The 25955-nt window shown below is 42.7% G+C and overlaps 1 protein-coding gene across 1 annotated transcript; it reads left to right on the top strand.

The window, feature by feature from the left end:
• Nucleotides 1-3599: 3599 nt before the first annotated feature.
• On the top strand, nt 3600-23552 carry toy (paired box 6 protein twin of eyeless). Its single transcript, XM_086911102.1, has 8 exons — nt 3600-3874; nt 4178-4358; nt 8008-8284; nt 10609-10773; nt 11946-12028; nt 17798-18024; nt 19822-20078; nt 23090-23552. Exons 1-8 carry the CDS (start codon nt 3633-3635, stop codon nt 23176-23178), a joined length of 1521 nt encoding a protein of 506 aa, XP_086767228.1. The 5' UTR covers nt 3600-3632; the 3' UTR covers nt 23179-23552.
• Nucleotides 23553-25955: the final 2403 nt, after the last annotated feature.

The raw sequence follows: 25955 nt of genomic DNA, 5'->3' as shown, positions 1-25955 counted from the left end.
GCTACGGACGATTCGCTCTCCTCGTGCGAGACGAGAGAGAGGAATAGAGTGGAAGGGATAGTAGACGATCAGTAGGGAGAGGAAGAGGGAGAGAGAAAGGATTTTACTTTGTGTATTCGTCGTCCAGCCGGGATCTCTCCTCCTCCTTCTCCGTGTATACCTATGTATGTGTCCGAGTCACACCCTCTTTGTAATGAATTAAAACTGGTGAAAAACCAGTGACGGGTTTGCGTCGTCCCACAAAGCGGAGACGACGACGGGGTTTTCTCGCAACGCCGGGATTTCGATGCCTTTAACAATAGTTTATTTTTACGACGAACGAGTTTTAAAGGAAAACAATAGTCTCCGCGAGGGTATCTGATTGAGAACAATTCTGATTTTCGTTTGATTTCTTGGATCGTGATTTTCAATATGTGAAATCATTCGAATCCGTATAAATAATTACATAGTTGTATTCGAGATTGATCGATGTAAATAAGGGCTTGAAAAGCATTTCTTATGCTTTTGATTAAATAATTTATCACGAACGTTAAGCATAGTTTGATGCACATACTGATCGTGTATCTAACAGTGATATCTTGTTGGTATAAAGCAAAATGTGTTCATCACGAAAGATATAATCTTCTTTTGAATGAAAGAAGTACTGTGTATAAATATTAGATAGTAGTAATATACATGAATGTGCAAATCCCAGTGTTATCTCGAAAGATGCGATGCGATGTGCTAGTCCCATAATGCATTGCACACATCAAAAACGTGCGTTTATACTTGATCACATTTACATACGTGGTTATTTGAATAGGCATTCGAATGAATATTCATCGGCCATACGTTGGATTTTCGAAGGATATTCGCCATTTTAATCGGATCAAGGAAAATGTCTTAACGTTATATCGTTATCATCTCTTTTACGCAGCATGCATAATCGAATAGACTTTACGCTGTTTCGTTCGACAGACTGTCTTGATTTTCTGTTCTGTCATCAAAGTATAAAAGTGCTTATTACTCGCGATATCTGTTTAATATCTTATGCAAAATTCTCGTTTACCTTGCTCTTTAATGATCGTATATTCAGATAGGAATTCACGATAATAATGTAAAAATTAGAGAACTTATCTTGTAAATTTATATAATTGCTTACCTTGTCTATTAGCAATTCGCATTTTTAAATGTTGTATTCAATATAAAAATATTGTATTATTTGTTTGGATAATTTGATTAGCGGTTTTGTATAAATTTGACTAATTTAAGAATATTTAATAGTTTAATAAGTATGATATATTATAGGTGAAGAAAATAATGATTGATCGTAAATTAATAATTGGTGATCGATGAATATGATTTAGATAAAAATTAATAATATAATATAATAGTAGTACAGTTTATTACAAAAATTGAAAATATTTAAAATATATTTGAAAAAGTACAAATATATATACACTGTAGAAAATTATATATTACTATATATCGTTAAAAAAATATTTAGAAATCTTTCATTATTTCGTTTATTCAAAATTTTATTGTCTTCATTTTTAAGATACTTGTAAAACTTGCGTAAATAAACGTTCTTATTTTATTTTTTTCCAATTTTTTTCTCGCTAAGATATCAATTAAAATAGAAATTAAAAAAAAAAAAAAAAATAGAAAAGAGAATGGAGAAAACAGAATTCTCGATTGTCTCACGTCGACACAATCGCGAAGTAGTTGTGCATTCTAGACAAGGAAAAGTGACAGATAGTCGCGGAGCGGAAACATGCCTACTTTAAGCGTGAAATAAGCACGAAACGTGTGGAATTTCGGCCCTCTCGTGACGCCGGCTAAAGTCTGATGAAAGCGCCATGGTGTGCTCCGACGTTACACACAAAGTGGTTTCATACAGTGCTGTAGCACTACGAGCAGACCCATTCAAATTGCGTTTCAACTATTTCTTGTCGTTTTGCATGCCGCAAAAGCGGTAGATTAATTAAATTCGTTAATTGCAAGATGCATTTAGCGCGAGCAGCAATGTCGGGAATGGTAGTCCTTGCCGCGGTCCCTGCGCCTGGCCGTGTGTACCCCGTGTAAGTACGTACTGCTACGGGGTTCACTTGCTTCTTATTCTTCGCACGCTGTCGGCGTTAGCACGTAAATTCAGAGAAAAAAATTGGTGACAAAAGAGCAAAGGGCTCATTTTGTACATCCACCTTATTTTTGTATTTCTTCATACTCGATAAAACGGTGAATTCTTTAAATGCTTTGTACGTGTAGCACAATCTTCGATGATTTCGCGTGAATCGTCGTTACTCGCTATGTACAATGAGAATAAAAGATATATCTCTCTGTTTTTTTTTTTCATTATTTTTTATTTTATTTTTTATTAAACTCGTTTTCACTGTTTTATTTCTGAAAATACATTTTGATAAACCGTGGACGAATAGCTTGATTATTTGCAGTCGTTTATCTCGTTAAATTTAACAAAAGTTTATTGATTTTTACGAACGTGTGTCGTCGAAAAACGAGTTAATTGTGGTTTCGGGTATTTTCATCGATTAACCAACGCAAATATTGTCCAGTGTACTCTTTAGTGTTTGGAATTGTACCTCCGCAATTGTAGACTGTTACAATCGTGCCATCTGTGTCGCGTAACGAAATTAACAATGGCGTTTTTTTTTTTTTAAACATTCATTGTCTACCTTTTGACTCGTGTTATTATCGTGTATATTGTAATTATTAAAAGTCGTTGTATTTGTATTTATCACGTGCAATTGTTTATTCTGGAAATTCAAAATTGTCACGATTTACAGCAGCTTCGATACTACGTTATTTTGGATTTCCCTTCCATTTCAACAATCATGATATATATTATTACAGAATGGTACACGGAGGATTAATCTTTTGCGGTCTAAGAATTGTCTTCCAGACAATTTCAAGCACTATGATTTCATTAGCTCTAGAAACATTATTATTCTAAAAAATACAAATATATATATATATATAAACGTTTCTATCTTTTCACAAATATTTTTATCTCTTTTTAAACACCATTCTCTTTTGTTAAATAAATTCAAAATCTAAAAAACACAATAAGTTCCATCAATTATAAAATTAATTTGACAAATAGTTATTCACTCTTACACGGTTATATTTCGTATGTGTAATTTTAATATTCGCAAAGAATTACTTCAATTCTCCTTCCATTGTTATTTAAAGTAAACGAAGAAAGATATATAGTATACCTATTTTCAAAGATTTGTAGAAAATATCCTATTTTATTGTATTATTATATCTTCGATGAAAAATGATTCTTCCACAGGACCGATATTTCGTCGCGTCGAAGGGGTTAATCGTTGGTCGGCAAATCGAATTTCCCACCTTTGATACGCGAAGTCGACGACAGGCCCCAGCGTTTGGCACACAGCGTATGCCAAATCGAGAACGGGTAGCCATTATCGATAGCGCACGGTGGTTCGTCACCACCTATGTGTGTCCACGGCGATGATGACGATGCATGCGGTGCAATCAGGCTAATAAGAACGTGGCCCACGCGTACACAAGTGGACACATATGGGCCGGTGTGTTTATTCAACCAGACACCCTGGCTAAGTGACAGAATACACGTTGGTGCGCGATTTTGGTTCACAGAGGAGGACTTGATGCACGGGGGTGGTGCGGGTATTGGCGGGGGTTCTATGGTCGGACAGAACTCAATATTTGGGTGCTCGGCTGCAGGACACAGCGGGGTTAACCAGCTTGGCGGTGTTTACGTCAATGGCCGACCATTACCAGACTCTACAAGGCAGAAGATCGTTGAACTGGCCCACAGTGGTGCTAGACCCTGCGACATCTCGCGCATACTGCAAGTCAGCAATGGCTGCGTCTCCAAGATACTAGGCAGGTCAGTGATTTAAGATCGCGTTGAAATTTGATCAAATTCCTTCTTCCCATACGTTTCGTTTCCTTTTTATGTGTTTGGTTATAAAGTTGTAAATAAAAGATGGTTCGATACACGAGGAATATTACATTTTTGCATTGAATTTATCAATTCAATTTATCTCGTGTTATTAATATCCACGATTCCATTATTACTTTTTTATTGGTGTTAATTTTGATCGAGATGCGAGAAAAATATTATTTATTTTCACCGTGTACAGCTCGTTCCAATCTCTCCGCCGACAAAGAAATTGGTTTATTTTTCCAGGTACTACGAGACCGGTTCAATTAAACCACGTGCAATTGGCGGTAGCAAACCACGTGTGGCGACCACGCCGGTAGTGAACAAAATCGCCGACTATAAACGAGAGTGTCCATCGATTTTCGCTTGGGAGATTCGCGATCGACTTTTGCAAGAGGGCGTTTGCAACAACGACAACATACCGAGCGTGAGTATCCTCCGATTCCATCATATCTCGTCACTTTTCCTTCAGAAACGATCGAAACTCGATCAATCTCAAATAATCGACCATCTCGAGACGAGCATACCATCGCGCTTTGAACCGAAAAACTGGCTCTCGTTCGAGCGTGCAATTAGCAAATGACCAGAGAGATCACCTCTTTCCAGAAGAAAAGCGCAATGACTCTGGCGTCCTGTTCCAATCCATCCAGGAACGGGATGCTCATTCGCCTAGACGCGAAGGCTCGCTTTGTGCAGTGGCGGCGGTTTATCAGGGCGCGCACCCCTGTCGATACTTACCCGTCGGATCTGGCCACTCGACCCTAATCAAAGTCTCGTCAATACGATCTGGTGGGATAGGTAATCGGCCCATTACGCGGGCCTCGGCATTGTCCACCCCTTGGGCTTCCATCCCCTCCAAACATCCTTTCCTCTGCCCTTCTCTCTCCTCGAGTCGTTGCGGAGGAAAGGTCGCCTTTTCCTCGCGAGAAGAAGAAGCTAGCTCCCTTTCGATTCCGCCTGGTGGCTGTCAGGAATCGAAGGGGACGACACGCGTACGAGTCGTTATCCGTCGGCTCGTGAACCACTCGCTTTTCCCGATTCTCTGGGAACAGAGAGGAGCGCACGAATCCTGTGCGCTCTCGAGTTCGCTCGCAGGGAGGGGAGGGATGGTTGATCAATCGGCGAGAGAGAGGGAGAGAGAGAGTATCCGCTCTTTACTTATCCGGTGTTCGGAAAGGAGGAACGCGGTTCGATCAGCGGCTTTTAAATCGTGGAACGATCGTTATAATGATCACAGAGTTTCTGTCTAGGCGAAGAGAGGATCGCGCGAATAGAATTGAATAGAGTTGAACGAGACTCGGTTTCTCTTTTGACAACTTCGTTCCATCAAAATCTCCCTCTCGTTTGCGATAGAGTTTCCTTGAATCGTCTCACTTATCGTTGTTTTTAATGAATAATCGTTAATCGCTTTAAATTAAGGTAAAGACAACATTCCAAATCAACGAAACATCGAAACATAGAATCCTCCTCCTCTTGGTATCGACGAATCGTTTCGAGGAATCTTCGATCGGGAGGGGATGGTTTGCACCGATGACGACGACGGCGATTGTCTCGCGCAACGACGTTAACGGTAATGATAGCAATGACGATGATGGTAGTGGTGGAGCGCCGGTTGTTGCGGTGGGTACATATCGTCCGCGGCAATGGGGTGCGACGGGGTTAGTCGCCGACGAGCGGATGGAAGCGGGTAGAATCAGGGTGAATGGGATCAGTTAAGCGTGTTGCACAATTATTCGTGTCCGGTCGCGCGTGTAATGGTCTGCATCGGTGCTGCGGCTGTTGTGCGGCGAGAGCCGAGTGGAGCGAAGCGTAGAACAGCCAGGTTGCTTGGTTTGATGATGGAAAGCCTAGGCTCTGGAACTCTGCCTGTGGAACTCTCTCTCTCTCTCTCTCTCTCGATGCTGTATGCAGTTAGTCTCGAAAACGTCCTTTCCATGCGCTCTCTCTCTCTCTCTCTCGTGGCCATTATTCCGCAGGATTGAGACGAATCTTGCGATACCAACTTTCCACGATGCCGTCGTCTCTCCCTCCTCGAGGTAACCTACCACCCCTCTCCCTGTTGGATTGATTCCGGTTAAGGAACAAGCGCGGGGCCTCTCCTTGCTTCGTATTACGTCGAGTCTCGTTTGTTTGGATCCGTTCGATGGGTTTGCGCAATTTCCTAAGAAACTGTGTATCTCACGTCTGCGAGAGAGTTATTAGATGGGTCGGATAAAAAGAGAATTCTACTACTATCCTTGTTTTTGCCTTTTGATGTCAATCGTTTCTCGAATCGAGAAGCTTTTGATTAAAAGAATCGTAATTAATTACACGAAAGCATAATCGATTATTCCCTCCGATTTTTGTAGCCAATCAAATCGATATACTTTTTTTATTTCGTTTCAAGATCTACTTTTACTTTCGCGAATCATTCGCGTGAAACACAGCTTCGGTGAGTTGGCATCGCGTTAAACGTGTTTCGCTTATTACAAAGCTTGAAGTTAAACTCGAGGCTCGTCGACGCTCGAGATCGATCCCTCGTCGAGGAGGCGGCGCGCACAAAAAGCACACGATTGAATTTATCGGCTTTTATTCGACGTAATAACCCCCCTCCTCTCTCACGTGCATACACGTTCTTGACCCGTGCTGTGCATACTCGAGTGTGCAACAACACTCGGTTGTTGGCACCCGACCGCATACACGCCCATTATTTCGTCTTAAACTCGAGGAAAGGACCTCTCTCTCTCTCTCTCTCCCTCCCCCTCTTCTCTCATCGAACCTTTCAACGAAAGCCTAGTAATTAAGAAGCCTCGCTCGATATCCTCCACGTCCCACGTCGGGGGAAGAAAGAGATCCATGGGAGAGTGAATGCACATAGAGTTGTGGGCTCTACGACTCGGTGTGCTCGCTGCGCACCGACCGACTCGTCGATGTTTTGGGGGGGGGGGTGGATGAAGAAGGGGGACGTGGAAGAGAAGGGGAGGGCGCGTAGAACAGCGAGCGAGAGACTATTATTGCGCGAGAGTCGAGAGCACAAGGCTCGGCCCCCGTGGCTCGTTATAACTTTAGAGTTGGCCAGTGGTTCGGTACAAGGTGAAGAAGACCGCGCTCCACCATCGTTGGTTAGGGGAGCGAAGAGCCATGGAAACCGTTTTATGTAATAATAATTGGATGGCGGTGTCCTTTCATCTGTTAGTCTCTCCCTCAACGTGAAGGTCGGCAAAGAGAAGAACGGAAGAGGGAGCGATGAACGAGAGACTATGTAACTATGGAGAAATGATTGTCGCGAGGAAAGAAGAGGAATGAAACTTTGGGAAAAAAAGTTCCTCCTCCTCTTTGTTTCTTGAGAGCGATCTTTCACGATTGACCGTTCCTCTCCCCTCGTCGATTAATCTCTGGAAAATTTTCACGATAAACGACACTCGCGTCGAAACGACTTACGTCGAACTCGAGACCCGTTTGTGGAATTTTCGTCGCGTCAAAATCGTGCGATTTTATTTTTTCGATCCTCGATTCCTGTATTCATGGCAGTTTTCTGCTGAAAAATCTGTGCTCGATAAATCAAAAAAAGCAATGGCTAGATGAGACTCGACTTACAACAAACAAACTCCTTTCGATCACAACCGCCGCGTTACCATTCTACCGCGTTCTGCTGCTAACGATTTGATACTTGTCAAACAATCCGGTAAATCAATCTACGATACTTTCCTGAAAACAGTGTCGCCGTTCGGTAAACGAAAAACCAATCACCGTTCCAAAATGGTGCATGCAACTTACAACGGGCAAACTTTTTCCGATATTGATTCGATATCGATCTCTCCAACAATCAATCCTCTCCTCTCTATTTCGCTCTCATCGATGTATCTATATTTCTCTTAAATTAATTCTCCAAAATCCTTTCTTTTCTCCTTCGTTCGAGAGAAGAATTTGACCACAGAATCAAAGAATGTAATGTAAAACGGCGCCTCCCAAAATATCCATACGCTCTTTACAACGCATTTTAGAAACGTGTCCATTATGCATATAAATACATACCTCTCGAATCTTCTCTCGATACCAAGATTTCGATTCGATCGATCAATTGGTGTTTCGTCCAGGTGTCGTCCATCAACAGGGTGCTGAGGAACCTCGCCTCGCAGAAGGAGCAACAGGCGGCGGCGGTGCAAGCGCATCAGGGTGCCGAGAGCGTGTACGATAAGCTTCGGATGTTCAATGGGCAGGCTGCAGGTTGGCCACCGGCTTGGTATTCCGCTACGCCCTCTCATCATCCCTTGGCCACGGGGATCCCGACGGCGGCGACCCCGGGCTCCGGCCAGTCGCTTCTACCCGGCAGCCAGCTTCACGGCCGCGACGATTCCCTGCTCAAACGAAGCGGTGAGTCCCAATTATACGTTTAATTGCTAAGCGCGACGCGCAACCGTGTTTTCTCGAACAAGAGATTGTTCCTCCACTTCGTTAATGGTGATCCTTTATTGTTCTGATTATTTGGGGGAGGGGCATGTTTTTCTTTTTTTTTTTTTTTTCGTTAAGCGAGAATTAACGTTATTCCGAACAATCTTTTTTTTTTAGGTAAACTTTTTAAATCGGGGAGTAACGCGAAGAGAATTCGTAGAGAATTTTTATTCTTCTTCCTTTGTTTCTTTCAAACAAGAGATTTCGAGAAAGGTTGGAAATATTAGTGGAATTAAAAAAGAAAAATGTTACGATACGTGACTTCTTTACGAGATGTTTTTTTAAAAAAGAAACGAAAGATTCGTACGAATGAAATTCCGTTAATCAAAAAAAAAAAGAAACATATTTGTCGATGAATTAGACGTTTGAAAATCAACAAGGAAAGATCGTTTTCACACCTCGTTTCCCGGCAAGCAGTTCTCAACGTAGACCAACCCCCATACGTAAACGAAATTGTTACCGTTCATCGAGCACGGTCAATGCCTCTCTGGGGTCCTTTTCACCTTTTTCGCGTCGAGAGAAGGTGTAGAGAATCGGCACAGGAATCCTCTCAATGGCTCGATCCACTTCTTGCCGCGCGGTGACGGATCCGACAATGGTCTCGAGGCGAGGTGAAAGTCAAGGGAGGGAGAGCACCCTCCACGTATTATAATCTTGCTCGTACGCGCAACACCCTCTCGTCCCGTTATTACGCGCCTTCCTCTCGCCTCTCATTGTGCGGTATTTTCACATTGTGGGGCCGACCAGTTCCTTCCATCGAGAAGAAAAGAAAGAAGGAAACGGTGTCTCTCTTCTAATAGGATCAAGGCCGATCTGTCGTGGTCCTCTCCCGATCGGGCGATGCTTCTGAATGTAACCGCGAATTCGAGATAAGCAGATTAGGGCAATTGTGATCTGATTCTAAACGAATGCCCACCGTTTCTGTATAACAATGTGATATGGTTTTGGGGTTACTTTACGATGAAATTGTAAAATTATGAGGTAATTAATTTTCTCTTCGTAGCGGAGGATCACTGATTTCTCGATTTTTCCATCTCCTCTTCCAAATACTTTCCAAGAATTGCTATGTAGCAAGAAACTTCACTCTTCCATCGAACAAAATTAAAATTACCAATTAGCTCGAATTTCTATAATCGACGTCTTTAACTCTTATCAAATTACTCCAACAACAACAACAACAACACCACCCACGTTCTCCAAAAAAAAAAAAAAAAAAACTCTCGAACAGTACAGTTTCACTCTCGAGAACAGGTTCGCACCTTTACTCAAATAAGTAGAAAATATCCCATATAAAAGCGTATACAGACGATGATTTCACTTGGCGCGAGGGACGAAGAGGGGGGCCACATCGGTACATATATATATATATATATATACACGTTTGAGGATGGCGGTATTTCGGATTGCGAGAGAGGGTGGCGAGAGGGGTGGAGAGAGGGAAGTTGGCGAGAGATTTCGTAGTAGAGGGTCGTGGCAGAGAGAAGGCGGTGGAGAAAGGGTGGGTGGTGCGCGATGCGCGAGAGATGAGCGAACGAGAAAGCGAGCAGCTGACGAGCGGACGATATATATATATATATATATATAAAGCGCATCCAGAGAGATACGTACATACATACATACATATATATATACGTATAAGTGTGTGGCGTAAGGGCGAGTATATAGGCACGAAGGGATGGACAGGGGGAGGAAATGGCAGGAAGGTATCGAGGAGAGGGATGGAAAGAGGGTTCGGTGCGCGGAGGCGGAAAGTAATCGCGGGAGCCGTCAACGTCGACGACGATGACGACGACGACGACGACCACCACTGGTACAGACACACCTCTGTGTGTGTCGTTTTCCGTCTTAATCTTGGCCCTCCCTTCCTCTCTCACCAGCTGTTTCTAGGAATACCGAGAACGTTAGTCCGCGTCGTTCGTCGCGAAATCGGTGGAACGATACTGTCGGTGGGTGGGACGGGGCTATCCTTAATTGGATCGCTCTTCTCGAGGCAAACTGGTGGAAAGTTCGAATGCCCTCCCCCTCCTTTCTCTTATCCCCCTCCTTCGGCCGAATTTTCTTCTCGTCGTCGCGTATCTATCGGGGCCCCGAGAAATAATAGGGTGAATGCGAAATGAAAGAAGAGAAGATGATGGGTTTGAATTTTTTTTTTCTCTCTCTCTTTTTTGGAGATAGAATTCCCCTTTTGTAGATAGAAACGGTTTTTCGAATGAAAGGGGGCAACCAACGTTTACGTTTGCTTTCAGACACGGGCTCCCTGTTGTCGCATCAGCAAGAGACCACGTCGGATGGCAATTCGGAGCACAACTCGTCCGGCGACGAGGATTCGCAGGTACGGCTGAGGTTAAAACGGAAGTTGCAGCGCAACCGAACGTCCTTTTCCAACGAGCAGATCGACAGCCTCGAGAAAGGTTAGTTTTAGACAGTTTTAAGACTTTTTGGACTGGATGGAATTTATTATCGATTTATTATATTAAAAAAAAAGAGAAAAAGAGAAAACCTTCTTAACGCCCGTATTTCTTTTCAAAATAATTATTTTTAAAATTCGAACGAAAATATGTATAAACGTTAGAAGAATATTCGATAGATAGAAATTTGTGAGAGAGATTTTCGTTGAAAGGTAACCACCACCGGTTGTCATTAATTTAAAAGAGATAAACCAACGTATATGCATGGTATTAATAATAGAGGACCGACTACTACTCATCGTCCTAAACAAGATTCTCAAAAATAAATGAGTTAGTAATTCCGAATGTAAATTATTAAATCCTCTCACAAGGGGGATACGAATTCATAATTGAAACTATATCGAACATAAGCACGGGCGTTAAGGGGTTGGAAGCGGCTACATCCCCTTTTCCCTCTTTTAATCATCCTACAAAAATCCATCTACAATTACTACCGTTGAAAAGAGGAAAACAATAAAAAAAAAAAGAAGAGAGGAAAGTACCATAGGTAGCTTCAATTTCACATTTCCACGTAACGAACACCTATGCCTGTGCCCCCCCTATGAACAGAAAGCTCCATTTTCGTTCAGCCGGTAATAACGATATAAACGTCGAACGATCGTGTCATGGAACCCCTGTACGTGTACGTGTATTCCGTTTCGCGACGATGCATGCATATTCAGAGACGGTCGAGGTAAATTACTGCTTTCCTCAAATATATATATATATATATGTATATACATATGTATATATACACACATATATATATCTATATATATATATATATCGGTCTTCTCTCGTTCAGCAGGAGCAGCACCGCTGCTTTAATTGGATCCGCGGCCATTCAAGTCGGCGCTGCGTGTTCGAGTATCGTTCGATAATTATCCTTTTAATCTTGTCTCGCGGTGAATCGAAATTATGCGCGATTAATATAAAATTGTACCACGTCCACGCGCGAGTTAAAAACAAATATACGTACTACACACACACACATATATATATATAACATATATATATGTAGTACACACACGTGTAGGTATAAGTAAATTACTTATATAGTAGCGCGAAAACACGCGAGCTATCCAACGGAGCCACGTTTAATAACGAGCACTTGTTGCAAACTGGTTTCGTTTTAGAATTCGAGCGGACACATTACCCGGACGTGTTTGCACGGGAGCGTCTCGCCGAGAAGATTGGATTGCCTGAGGCACGTATCCAGGTGAGTGTGAATGTGCGAATGCGGCGTGTGCTTCCTCTTTCTCGTTCGCTCCGCCTTTTTCTCCCTTCCTCTTTCCATCTTTTTTCTCTCTTTCTCCGCTCCTTCTCTCCTCCTCCTCCCTCGTTTGGTCGTGTCTTCCGCGTAAGTCCTTCTTCTTCTTCTCCTCCTCCTTCTTCTTCTTCCACTCCCACGACACGTCTTCTCCCGGCCTTAGGAGAGAAGGGCGGCTGTTAAGTGCAACGACGCCCTTTCATTAAACGCTTTGAAACGCGTGACCACGGGGACGTTAAACACCTCGAAAGACGAATCTGCGAGACCACCCGGGGGGGATTTCTCGTCTTTATGCAGGCCTCTTTTTACACCGTCGTGCCATTTTTTTTAAACGCCACCAACCATTCGGATCCTCCTCTCTCTCTCTCTCTCTCGCGCGCTACTGGTATTGCAGGTTTTTCGAAAAATTTGACGGAAGAGGAAGAAGAGTGTTCTCGTCGCTTTTTGAAATTTGGAATCTCGTTGATTGCGAATCGTTGATCGCGATTAAAGGAAATTCGAATAACGATAAAAATTTCTGCCATTTCTGTCCAGATTATTTATACTTCTCCCTATATAAAAACGAAAGAAGAATTCCCGTTTTTGTTGCTGAAACAAAGTTTTTCCAAGGAAAAGCGTAATTTCGAGAAATCACGTGTGCTGTGCAATACGCGAATATCCACGAGAGAGAGAGAGAGAGGAGTTACAAAGGTACGAAGTAGAGTAGGAAGAGTAGCGCGCGCGCGCGAGAGAGAGAGAGAGTGTATCGTAATTAATTAATATAACATCGTTGCTCGAGCCATGGGGTGACGCACGGTTATACGAGCTAATATGTACGCAGCCTTATCGAACATTGTTTGGCCGCGCCGTGCCGCTGTGTTCGACCCTCTTGCTATCCGCTCGGCCTCCCTCACCTGGCCCCGACGATAGGGGGTGGTGAAGTGGCCGGCGGGCTTTCGCGTCGGTGGTAGTAACCGGGCGCTGAGCGTTATGTGGACGTACAAACAGTGCAAGACCATGTTGACGCATGTTTTCAAGCCTCGTTGGCTGGTATTGATCTTGCTAAGTGCAGGAAACCGGGAGTGCCGGTGCGAGAGGCAAAGGCAGAGAGAGCCTGGAGAGAGTGAGAGAGGTGGATAAAGAGGTGGAGGGAGGTGGAGCGGAGGGAGAGAGAGTGTGTGTGAGAGAGAGAGAGAGAGAAACGGAGAAAGTATAGACAGACAGGGTAGGAAGAGAGATATAGGGAAGATGGATAGGAGAAGAAAGATAAAGGAAAAAGAGAGGAACGAGTCTTCTATCGTCGTTGGATGGAACAAAGGGGAGTGGGAGAGGAGTAAGGAGCTACTAGTAGAAGGGAAAAGGAAGGAGAGTGGAGGAAGAAGGAGGGGGAGAGAGAAAGATTGCGAAAAAATGGTAAAAAGGCAGAGTACGATTCTCTCGAACGTCGTTGGACGAGGAAACGAGGACAATCGTGACGGACGGACGATGCGAGAGAGAGAGAGAGAGAGAGAGAGGAGGAGAGAGAGAGAGAGAGAGAGAGAGAGAGTAAAAGCGTGGCACGGCGAGGACATGGCGTGGCGGATTCGGTCGTGGCACACGGCTACGAAACGCCACGCCGCACGCGGCGGCATATCCCGAGCAAGCCGTGAGGGATCCGGCACAGACGGCCTAAGAGGGTTCGAACGCAACCATGGCAACGTCGCGTCCCCAGGGAGGTTGCCCTCTGATTGGTTGTTCCTCGCTTTTCCACCTATATACCTTGGATACTCGCACGAGTTTCGCCACGCCGCGCAACACCGCCGCCACTGCCCGATTATCATCTATGGCGCTGCCCAGAGAAGAATCCCTCGTGTGACGCCGTGATGGCCGAAGTGTGGCATCGTCGGACATTGGCGTGGTGGCGCCTCTCCACGAGAGAAAGGACCCCGATAATCCCGTCGAGGAATCTTTGCCCGCTCTCTCGAGCGTCGCCTACCAATCGCTACAATCTTGTCTATGAAATATTATTTGTGAGCGGTTCCTTCCGATAATTCCAATCTATAGTGAGTTTGAAAAATTCGATTGCAAAATTTTCAGGCTTAGGATTAAAAATTCTTTCGACGAAGAAAATGATTCGAGTTCAGTTTGGAAATTTCTCTCTTCTGAAAGATCTCGTGATTCTTCTGTATCTTGATGCGAGTATAAAAATCTTTCTTCGATCTTTTCGAATTTCTTTCGCAACTTTTCAAATTCTAGCTCGAGGTCTCGTAGAATTTTTCTTCTTCCTCCAGAAGTGTCATCCGACCGATGTGTCTTGCCTTCCGTCTTTTAATCCAGATATAAATCAAGAAATATCCGAAATCTTTCTTAACTACTCCGAAACAAATCAACATCGTTCGAGATAAATTTAAAAAATTCTCCAATATTTTCAAACATAAGGAAACACGAGTTAACACGAATGCGCGGCGGAGAAAAAATCCTCGCAGAATATCTGGATCCGTGTTATTTTTACAGCACACGCGGGGATCCGAAATCTTGCATGGAACGATCTTAAAATTCGCGTTCGACGCCATCTTCTAAACATTGCCAATCAAAGTAGAAGGTCTGCCGCGAGGGACGGGAACGATGTACCCGGTTCGTGGAATTCCGAATGGATCGATTCAAACGAGTTTTCGGGACGCGGTAGGACGAGTTTACGAGGAACGACGGTATTGGGCGAAAGGAGTTCGCTGCGGGCGAATGGTGGATATTTGCCGGTGGCCCGCTAGAACACGATTTGCCACGTCGCTGCCGACACGAAATTTATTCTCTCTTTTTTCGTCTCTCTCTCTCTCTCTCTCTCTCTCTCTCTCTCTTTTATTTCGTTCAATTGAAGGCCGTCGGGTGTGCGGGATCAAGTTTTTCGCTACGGACAAAATGAATTTTAAATTTTCTCACTCTCTGTTTAATAATACGGAGAGGAGGGATAGCGATATGTTTGGCCGTTTCGGTGGCCATTTTGGATATACGAGGGTTGCATGCAGAAGGACGTTTCTTTTCTTGTCAACTTGTTTTTTTTTTTTATTACGAAAGTATTTTTTATCCGTTTTTGTCGTCCGGTTGATGTAACGTTGTGAAGAATAAGAAGTGAAATAGAAATAAATTCTTAATATAAGAGATATAATTATTTCACGAAGAGATTGAAAATGATGTTATTTATTATGTCTCTTTGAAAACTTATTCTGTGTAAACAGCAACATTCCTCTCCAAGACTAATATTACAATGTATTCGCGATTTGGAGTCCCCGATTCCGGAGACAGAAACAACCAAAGATTCTTGATTCCCAAAATTATCGAAGCAATTGTAAGCATAATTTAAGCTTAAGCAAAAGAAAAAACTGTCTCGTCTCTAACCTAACATTCTTCCACTCCAAATTTTTCTTTTTTCACTTCAAGATAGATATTTCTTGGAAAAAAGATATCCCCACGAATATATTTTAACACCCTATAGAGATACATTTTCCAAATATATAGAGGCGAATCGTCCAACCCTCCTCCCCCCTTTGAATTCCCTCTTTTCACGTTTATTTTATTTTTCAACCAATAGCTCGAATGAATGCGTACAAATTAGCGTCAGGATCAGAGGCTTGCGAGGAAGGGAGGGAGGGAGGGTGGCGTTGGAGAGGGGAAATGGGGTGGACGAGGAGGAAAAATAATAACTCCCCCCGTCCCCTCCCTCACCCGGTCTGGCTTATTGTTAGCGTCCTCGGTGGCGCATGGTAATTGAGAAAGTTGCGCTCATTGTTGGCAATCGAATTTTTATATCGTTATTTCTCATTATCGCGCGAACGTTTAAGCGGCTGTTCGCGAACGGAACCAGCCGACGTAGCAATTGTCGGCTATTTAATAAAAGCGCGCGCTGGAAGAAGAGTTGGAGGTGGAGGAGGAGGAGGAGAGGAGCGTGTGTTCGTCCCGTTTTTTTCTCTCTTCCCCCTCTCCTTCCCTCTCTCTCTCTCTCTCTCTCTCTCTCTCCCTTCCCCCTTTTGCAAATGAGCCGAGCAATCGAGCTCGTTTCGTAATTCAACAATTCGTTCTCTCTCCCCCCTCTCCCCTTTTTTTTTAGTCCTTTTTCCCCGCCCTTTTTTCAATTTTTACTTTTCTATTCTATATTGATCTTTCTTTCCTTCCTTCCTTTTCTTCTCCGATTTTTTTTTTTCGAGAGAGAGAGAGTTTTCCCGCGTTCATAAATATTTCACGAACATTTCTCTGTTGAGATTATAAAATTATTTCGATGAAATTGGGTAAAAAAACTTGTCCAACTTCTCGAGAAAGAAAGGTTCGTCGGATCTGTTTTATCCTCGAGATTCCTTCTTCGGAATTCGGCGATATCGTTTCGTTGGTCCACGATGAAAGGGAAGAAGTATCGGGGGAAAGAAATTTCGATAACGTAATCCGTGTTTTTATTACGAGCATATATCGAAGGGAGAAAAGGGAATCCTCTTATCGCGAGGAGGAGGGCATCTTGGAAATCGGGAGGAAGCGCGACAAAGAGAGCTTAAGCTCCGATTTGTTGCTCGAGATTACGAGGTTATTACGGGCCATCTTGGCCATGCTTCTTCCACCAGTGATCATCTCTCGTGTCGAAAAGTTGTGTCGTCGATCCCTGTCGCGATTTCGATTCGAGAGATTCGTCGTTAAGATTTCGATTCTTCTTAAAACAAAATAGAATCTTTACTCGATCGTGCGTACATTTTCGAGTGTTTGTTCGATTGATTGTTATAACTTGAGTGCTGTTGGTGAATATAGACCCACGATTAAACGTTTGTTGGCAATTAAGGGGTTGAACTTCAGCAACTGAACTTCAGTTTCTTCTTATTTTCTCGAGTGTACGGATTATTAAATCTGCTCAGTCTCGAGTTGCGAGCCTCGTAGTAAGTAAGTAATATTCGCTTGAATGTGGGATACTTGTGAATTTATCCGATATTTTTCGAACTTTCGTTTAATCCCTCTGTTTAAAGTCAAGAGGAATCGAAATTTCGGAATCGCGTCAATTTTGAACCTATATCCATAAACGAATAGTCTTAAAAGAAAGAATCCGCTGTCGAAAACGCTTCCTTTCGAAAAGGAAGAAACCGAACAAGAAAGACGAACGAAACATCAAAGAACGTCAAAGTGGACACTGATTCGATTCCCCATCCGTGAATCGCAATTAACAGATTGCACGAGGATCTCGTGCAAACTCTCGTTTCGCTTTCGACAGGACAGGAGAATGGGGAGGGGGAAAAAATATCTAGATAAAAGAAAAACCTCGGTAGCTAGTAGAATAGGTCGACGAAAAGACACGCGCTTAAGAGAGGGCGTAAATTGAGAAAGCAGTCCGAATTTATTAGCCTATAGACGGGGTAGATCCAAAGAAAAAAAAAAAAAAATTAACAAAACAAGCGTAGAAAGGAAAACTCGAAAGGGGATTAATAGGATTTAATTTGTTGAAATTGAAATTAGAACAGACGAAAAAGAATATCTAAAACCTAGTAAAGAAACGAACGAGAAAGAGAATAGCGTGAGAAGGCATGGAGCGAATGTTTTGTGAATGGAGAGAAGCAGATGAAAGGAAGAGAGAAGCGAAAAAAGGTATAAGCGTGCACGGAGCGAGGAGGAAGTAGCGGAAGGAGTGGAGATACGTGGAGAGAAGGAGGTGTGCGAGATAATGCGAGAGCCGCATCGCTCGGAGTGACGACGCCCCTTATCGTGACAAAAGCACCGTCATTGCGTCGGTTGCAGGTGTGGTTCAGTAATCGCAGGGCGAAGTGGCGTCGAGAGGAGAAATTACGGAACCAGAGGAGGGCCGCTGTCGATCAGGTAGTCGGCGGTGGCAGCAGCGGGGGTGGAAGCAGCACAGCGCCCCCGGCCGCGACCCCTGCCACGCCACGGTTACCCTTAAACGCCGGATTCAACGCCATGTACTCGTCGATACCGCAGCCGATCGCTACGATGCCCGACACTTACAGGTAAGCTCGTCCTGTCACCTCCTCCTCCTCCTCCTCCTCCTTCCTTTTTTGTGTTTCTCGCCTGCCTTCGCCCAACCTCGTGCGTAGTGGAGGGGGAAGGGAAAGTTCTTCCTCTTCGAAGAAGTTTCAGTCGTTTCGAAATATCACGATATTTGTTGTTTCGGTGAAAGGATTATTAAATGATTTGGCGATGGGTTTGGAGAATTTAATTTCGAATTTGGGGGAGGAGTGGGTTGGAGCGAACTCATCCTCTATTTTTTTTAATGTTATCATGTGTGTGTGTATATATATATATTTTTTTATATTATAGCGATTTAGTTTTTTTTGAGAATTGGAGAAGAGTTTGATTCGTCCTGTGGAAATGTTAAAATAATTTTTCGTCGATTGTTTCCTTTTTTTTTTTTTTTTGTTTTGTTTTTTATTTTTTGGTGGCTACACATGTCAAAATGGAGTGACAATGTAGTGCACGGTAACTGTGACCCATTGTTTAAAAAGATTTGGCAATCGAGCTGCGTTTTAACCGAGGTTGCATTGTTGCGGAGATTACAGGATAAGAGAGATATCAAAAGGTTCGAATTTAAATTTTCCAAACAATTTTTAAATACGTTTCTTTTTTTTTTTTTTTTTTTTTTTTTCTTTTTACATTCGACATTTCATTGATTCATTGAAAATTCGTATTGTGTAATAAATGATAAATGATTGGCCTTCGTGTCGAAATTTTAATCCTCCTAAAAGCTTATACATCTTCATATCCATAATCCAGAAATCTCTTTGATACGAAATATTTATTGAGAGCAAATAAATTGTGTAAAAATCAAATTCGAGTGTTATATTATAGATTCATTAAGTTATTGCGACAAACGTGGCACGAAATTCTTCCACGCGAATCTTTGAAACAAATGTTTTTTATATACCGATAATTTGTTGTTTTATCTCCTTTTACCATGTTTCGACGTGGAGAAATGAAAAAAAAAAAAAAAAAAATTGTATCTTTCGAAACTTTTCCTTCGCGCGAACCTCTCGAAAAATTTATTAACGTCTTTCAAAACGAATAATAATTAAAAGTCATAATTTCATCAAATCGTCGCCACTTTTGAAAGAAATATCAATAGCTGTTTAATCTTATTTAAATTTTATAAAGTAAAGAAAAAATTAATAATTCTAATCCTTCAACCAATATTTATAATACTTGCAATTATTACAACGAACAGACAAAACTGGAACTAAATTTTCAATTTCCTAGGAATTCAACAATATTTTTTTTTATCAATATTGCATTGTAAAATCAATTTTTGAATGAATTTTTTAATTTAATTGAGAAAAATCCTTTTAAAATAATATTACATTCTATTCGGAAAATTTGGAATCTATCCAAAAACCTTGATCAAACATCTTGATCAAAATTTAAATTCTTTAATTCTTAAATAATTCCAAACTTTTGATCAATAACAAGATTCGATCCTTTCACAACGATATATATTATCGATAAAAAATTTGGTTCAAGAGTTTCCAGATTAATTGAATCATCGACACCTCGAATTTCGTATTCTCAAATTCGAAGATCCTTTCAGAACAATATTTCATTATCGATAAAAAAATTTGGAATTATCTGCTCCAAAAGTTTCCTAACCTGATTAATTAAAAATCAAATCCCACGAAAAACCCACCAATTGAAATTCGATCGTATTGGAAAATACAATTCCAAATTTTCCGGCAATTAAAAAATAGATCATACTTGTTTGTTGCGAACGAATTCTGATCCGAACGGGTTCTCCCGTTACTCGGTTACGTTGGCAGCTCGATGTCGAGCAGCTTGGGCGGGTCAATGGGTGGAAGCTGTCTTCAGCAGCGCGCCGAGGGATATCCGGCGTACGTGTTCCACGAGCCCCTTCACTCGCTGACGCAGTCTTACTCCCACGCACACAGCACTGCTGCGCATTCGCAACCCCATCGCGGTATACCGACCTCTCATGGTGGAACCCCCACCACGCCAGGAGGACAGCCTGCAGGACCAGGTGGTGCGCCCTACCAACCAACCACCTCCACCGCCACCGGTGAGTTTCCGCTTTAAACGATTGTTTGTTTGTTGTTCTTGTTCAATCTTCAAGGCCGCCTCCCCCCGCTTCGCCGTTTAACGCTGATCAAGGTCGGCGGTACACGAGAAGGCGAAGATGAAACAACTTCTTCGTATCTGGGAAAAAACCTTTTTACCTTCAGAGACGACGACGACGATGATGATGATGATCGAGGAGAAGAGTGGTTTCCCTTAACGCTTCGATCGGTGTTGGACGAAGCAGGAATTTGGTTTTTCGTTTTTTTTTTTGTAAAGAATATTTTTAGGGCGAAATTGTATCGAGTTTGCTGGGGTTGATTTTACTTTTTCGAAGGGACAATTCTAGTGGATACAAAAATTGATACTGTAAGTTCGTAAATTGAAATATAACGTAGCTCGTTATTTCGATAAAGGAGGATGATCTGATTGGAGAAGGAGTACTTTTTCGATGTTCGGTTGTTGGATCTGTTAAATTATTCGAGTTACTTCGTGCACCATTTTTCCTTCTCATATATATGCTTTTCACGATGAATTTGTCCATTATACTTCCGCTTAAATAATTCTCATATTTTGCAAATGTGATTGCCTCCTTCCATTTTCCACAAACAACGAACGAGGCAAGCAAGCGCATTCCTTTCGTTCGAGCTTTCAAGTTCTTCTCTCGATACATCGGTGGAAACCGGGTGGGGATGGAAAATTCCCGTCGCGGCGGCACTCGACGCGTGTCGTTTGCGGGAACACGGCGCTGCTCTCGTTTCTGCACCATTCAAACTCCCCGCTTGATTACTCGCACGTTCGAACGATGAAAAAGGATAAGCGTCTTCGCGAGGAGTGGTCCACTTACAGTTGCCGTGGCGGTCGACGCGAAGTTCAACGGGCGGAAGTTTGTTTCATCGGCGACGTGTTCGTGCGGGGAACCAAATAAATATCTCTACAACGAATCGTGTCTTCGTTTCTTTTCATTCCTTGATAATTGTTCGCCTGGATTAACAACAATGATGGACGGAAAATGAAATATTGGAATGGAATAGAAATCTCTCTAAAACGCGCCCACGTTTCTTTTTATTCCTTAATAATTGCTCGAGTACAGTTTGAAATGTTCAATCGTATCTTTCATTTGTAGTTTTCAGATTTTGAAGATCTCTTACTCGAAAATTGCAAACGATGAATAAATTCGATAAAATATAGGGAAACCTTTGTCCAACTATCGATCTTCTCTTCTCTCCTTCCTCGTCTTTCTCGCCTCGAATATTTCAAGATAAATCGGTTTTCTAGTATCCGATACTACGGGACGCGATCTAAATCCAAAGTCGGGCGGTAAACAGAGGCATTCTTATTCCCATCGAGAACGGTGTCTATCTATCTGCGATTCTGGGAAATCGATGGCCAACCTTTCCCTTCAAATTTCCAACCAATCTTCGCCTCACTCCCGACACCCTACGCGTCGATAGCAAAATAAAACGTCGAGTATTATCCAACAATAAGAACCTCTTTTCTTTCGATCCCGCCCCGTCTCAACAGGGGTCGTACCTACAATCCCTGAAAGATCGAAGGCGACAGAGAGAGAGAGAGAGAGAGAGACGAACGCCTTGTACGCCTTATACGTCAGAGAATAAAAAAAAAAAAGAAAGAAGAAAGAGAAAAAGAATAGACGAAAACGTGGTACAAGCACCACGTGGCCGCCCGTTCGGAATTGTAAAAGGATTTTAAAACAAATCTCGCACGGGCGCCAGCGGGCTCCCCGAATCGAAGAACGGGATGTTCGGTGGTTTTCCACCCACCCCTTCACCACCCGTGGCTGCTGAATTTTCCATTTTCCCCGATTCTCTCACTTTCCTCCTCGACTTTCCCTCCCCCACCCCACCCTTCTCGTTTAACGAAAACTGCGGAGGATCGACCCTCCCTTTCCCTCTCTGTCCTTCTCTCTCTCTCTCTCCCCCTCCGTCTCAACGTCTCATCCCCTTTCCCTCCGGTTCGCACCGTCTCCCTCCCCCCACGGGCGGCTCTTCCTCTCTTCAGGGTGTACAGGGGGCGAACAGAGGATGTGGATGGGTTGGGTCTCGCCTCGGCTGGGCGAGCGCTCAATAACGTGCGAACCTAAAGGGGAGGAAATACGGGGGTGCGCGGCGTCGTACCTACAGGAATGAAGTGGAACGCCGTAGAATGGTGGATGGAATACTGCGGTACACGCGCCGGCATTCCTCTTGTCTCCCCTCCCCCCCTCCTTATTCGATTCTTCCCTCTTCCCCCCCTCCTCTTCTTTCTTTCTTTCTCTTCTTTCCCCCCCTCCCCCTCCCTCTCTTTAACGGGGCCCCCCATTTCTCGCCCTTCTCTGTGTCCCCTCCGTTTTCTCTCGCTTCTTACGTGCGGAACGAGCCGCAACTTATCCATCATAATCGTTTCACGTGCACGAGCGCTGCTGCGACTTTCACTTGCCTCCTCCCTCTTTCCCCGATGTCTCTCGCTTTCGGCCCAATTCGTTCGTCCTTACTTGGATCTGTTGGAAATATTGGCTGTTTTCACACGGCTGTTTGGTGGAATAAAGATCATAGAGATTTCGTCCAATTATCCCTTCGAATCAACTTGATTCAAATTATTCTCACAACCTCCTCCGCAAACGCCGACCAATCAATAATTCTTCGATATCCCCTCGACACGTCGAATCGTCTCTCCAACCTTATTCTCTCACCTCCACCTCCCGAAATTCGAGAAACGAATAACGAAAGAGTATATCATGGTTCCCCTTACAGGAAGGCCCTATTTCCTTATAGGAACAATTTAAAACACTAAACCTACCGACATTTCACGTATACCTATTCCTACCGCTGCAAGGAAGCAGCATTTGTATCTTATGATATAGAGAAAGAGATTTTAGCTGATTGGATTCGTAAGGTAAACGATAGAGAAAGTTGTGAATATTGAAAAATGGATACAAGACTTTGTAAACGAAACGGTCATTTGACCGCGTAGGTTCACTGTTAAACGAGGAACACGTTTGAATGGTGTTTCCAGGCGTGATATCGGCCGGCGTCTCGGTCCCGGTCCAGATCCCGTCTCAGACTCCAGACCTGACAGGCAACTATTGGCCGAGGCTCCAGTGATCCCAGCTCTTCGGGTTCCCGCCCGCGAGCCTGCTCGTCGGCCAGGAGAGCCCGCCGCCACCGACAGCCACCCCGGGTGCAGTGTCCCGGCCGCTGCTCGCATCCCTCGGGATACCGACGCAGCCAGCGCAGCAGCATCAACCAACGAACACGCCGGCCACCACTCCCGTGCACACGTCCGACACCAGTGAGTGAACCTCGATCAATCAATCCCTCTCTCAACGCGCTTTTCTTACCGGACACGGCCATACGAATATACACGAAAAGTAGGAGCGGCCAGGTACGACGAATCGCCGACCACGATCACTTGCGTTCAACGATGTTTGCGACCAACAGGATGATATCTCGAGTGGGCTGCACCTCTTTCTCTCTCTCTCTCTTTTTTGGGGATTTTTCATCTTACCTTCGATTCTATTTCTTTATTTTTCGTCGAATCATTCCATGTGTAGTTTTTTTTTTTTTTTTTTTGCATTCTTTCAATCGCGTGGGACGAATTCGGGAAATTTAAGGAAATTTAAAGGGGGAGCGGATGTTTCGAATGATTCGAAGATTTTGAAGAGGTTTATCAAATGGAATATTAAATTAGGTGGGAGGATTAAATTAAGGGGAAAATTCGAAGAGTTTGATAATCGTAATTGTTGCTTATACTCGTCCGTTCTTTCGCTGTAATTAAACGCGAAATATATTGCATACGTTTGTAAGTAATATTTTCAATGATATTTTACAACGCATTGCATCGAAAGTACCTAATTCAACAATTTTGATTCCCCTAGGAACGTATGCAATCGTATTATACATAATCCTCGTAATTATTTTTATTATAAATCTATAAAATTTAATCGAAAAGAAATCACAGCGAAAGAGTTTGAACGAATGGCGTGTAACATGTTAAGGCGCAACAGGAGTTTGGAAAGGAGAATAAAGGTTAACGAGTCCCACGCTTTAATTCGATTAATTACTCGTTGGAGACTTGCCAAATCTCGATAACCAGCGGACACTGTTGATAGCTATTTTCGGTCACAAGAATGCTGCACATCCTCGTTCAATGTTTGCGATTACCGGGACAAACCGTTTTCATTAATCCGCGACTATTATATATTCATTATTTTTCATCAAATCGTTTTAACAACGTGGTTTTTCCTACAACGAAAATTCTTTATTTTTCGTACATCAAATCGTGTATTTTCACACAAACCTATTTTTTCCCCTTGCACAAATTTCGTACAACGAAAATTCTTTGTTTTCAACACAACGAACGATTCATTATTATAATCGAGATTACTTTTCCTCGCAAATTTTTCAAACGTTCGTTCAAGAACGAAATATCCTCTCGAGACGACGAACGCGTGTTGTCAACGACGTTGAAGGAAAAATCGCACTGATCGTGATCGCGCGACGATTCTCGTTCCCTTCGTTTCACGCGTTTAATCCTAGTGGTCGTAGACGTATACGCATGACCCGGGTCACGCAGGGTATAATATTATCCATCTACTACTCGCGACAGTGTACAAATCAACGCGCACCGGCGTCGAACATGCTCGTTAGACGATCGAACCGCCACTGATGGATGGAATATTTATACGGCGATACAAATGTATACGATACAATAGCGAACGAACGTCGATTATAAATACGCGATATATAAATATCATCGTATATGAATTGTCGCTTTTGTATCGAGGTTGTACGTCTATTGAATTAACTTTTTTGTTAACTTTATCAAATAATAAGTTTGATATAAGGAAAATAAAAATAAAAATTTCTCTGCTTGTAATAAAAAAAAAAAAAATGATCACTATTTGTTAGATAGATAAGAGAAAAAAAAATTTATAAATATTATCGATAGACGAATTGAAATAGTACAATGAGAAAGAAAGAAAGAAAAAAAAAAATTATTATCTTCGCGCGCTTCTTATTCCAAAATATATTTTTTAACGTTTCGATATTTCACGGAGGACGTAAAAAGAAGAAAAAAAAAAAAAAAATATTCTCGATTCCTTACTCGATTCAACGAATCGTCGAATTTTAATATTAAATTTTTAACGTTCTTAACGATATCGATCGACGCCGAAATAAAAACCTTTTTTTTTTCTAGAAGATGGTTTTTCGTTATTAACGAATTCGATAGACGAAAATTTCTCAATATTATCGATCGAGGAATTATTTATTTTACTTCATCGTCGATATCGCGTTAAAAATTTCCTGATCGATGGCTCGAGAGAAGTGTTTTATCGAATTTTCCACGCGTAGAGCTGTTGTACGCATGACAGAAGCGAAATTTTCGAGGGATCCGAAGACGGACGGAGGCGGGCATCCGCTGCAAATATTCTCGCGAGACTTTGGGGTGGCTCTGGCCAAGCCTTTGTAAGGGTGGGAGAGGATTGATAGCTGCCTCGAGGGTGGCTTTTTTCGCCGGCCATCACGCTTGCGAGCAGATATGGCGCCGGCTGACAACGTCTCCTCCTTCCTTTCTCGAGTCGAGAAATTCGACCAAACTGGATATATATATATGCTTGCAAAACATTCCTTCTTCTTCTTCTTCTTCTTCTTCTCTTTTTTGAAATATATTTCGTTTCCATTCGTGTAGTTGGGGAATCTAACTTTCAAATATTTCATTTTCATCCTCGAATGAAAATCGATTCGAAAATCTTCTGCAATGAGATAGAAATACTTTTTCCATCTTCAATTTTCGAGTGAAAATTTTATTCGTTTGATCAATTAATAATGCAACTTTCGATCGATTTTTTTCTCTTCACTTTATTTCATCATTTTAAGTA

Source organism: Apis florea, unplaced genomic scaffold, assembly GCF_048593485.1.
Source record: "Apis florea isolate Af1SG1 unplaced genomic scaffold, ASM4859348v1 contig_3203_pilon, whole genome shotgun sequence".
Lineage (NCBI taxonomy): Eukaryota > Metazoa > Arthropoda > Insecta > Hymenoptera > Apidae > Apis > Apis florea.
This window is presented reverse-complemented; position numbering and strand designations above follow the sequence as displayed.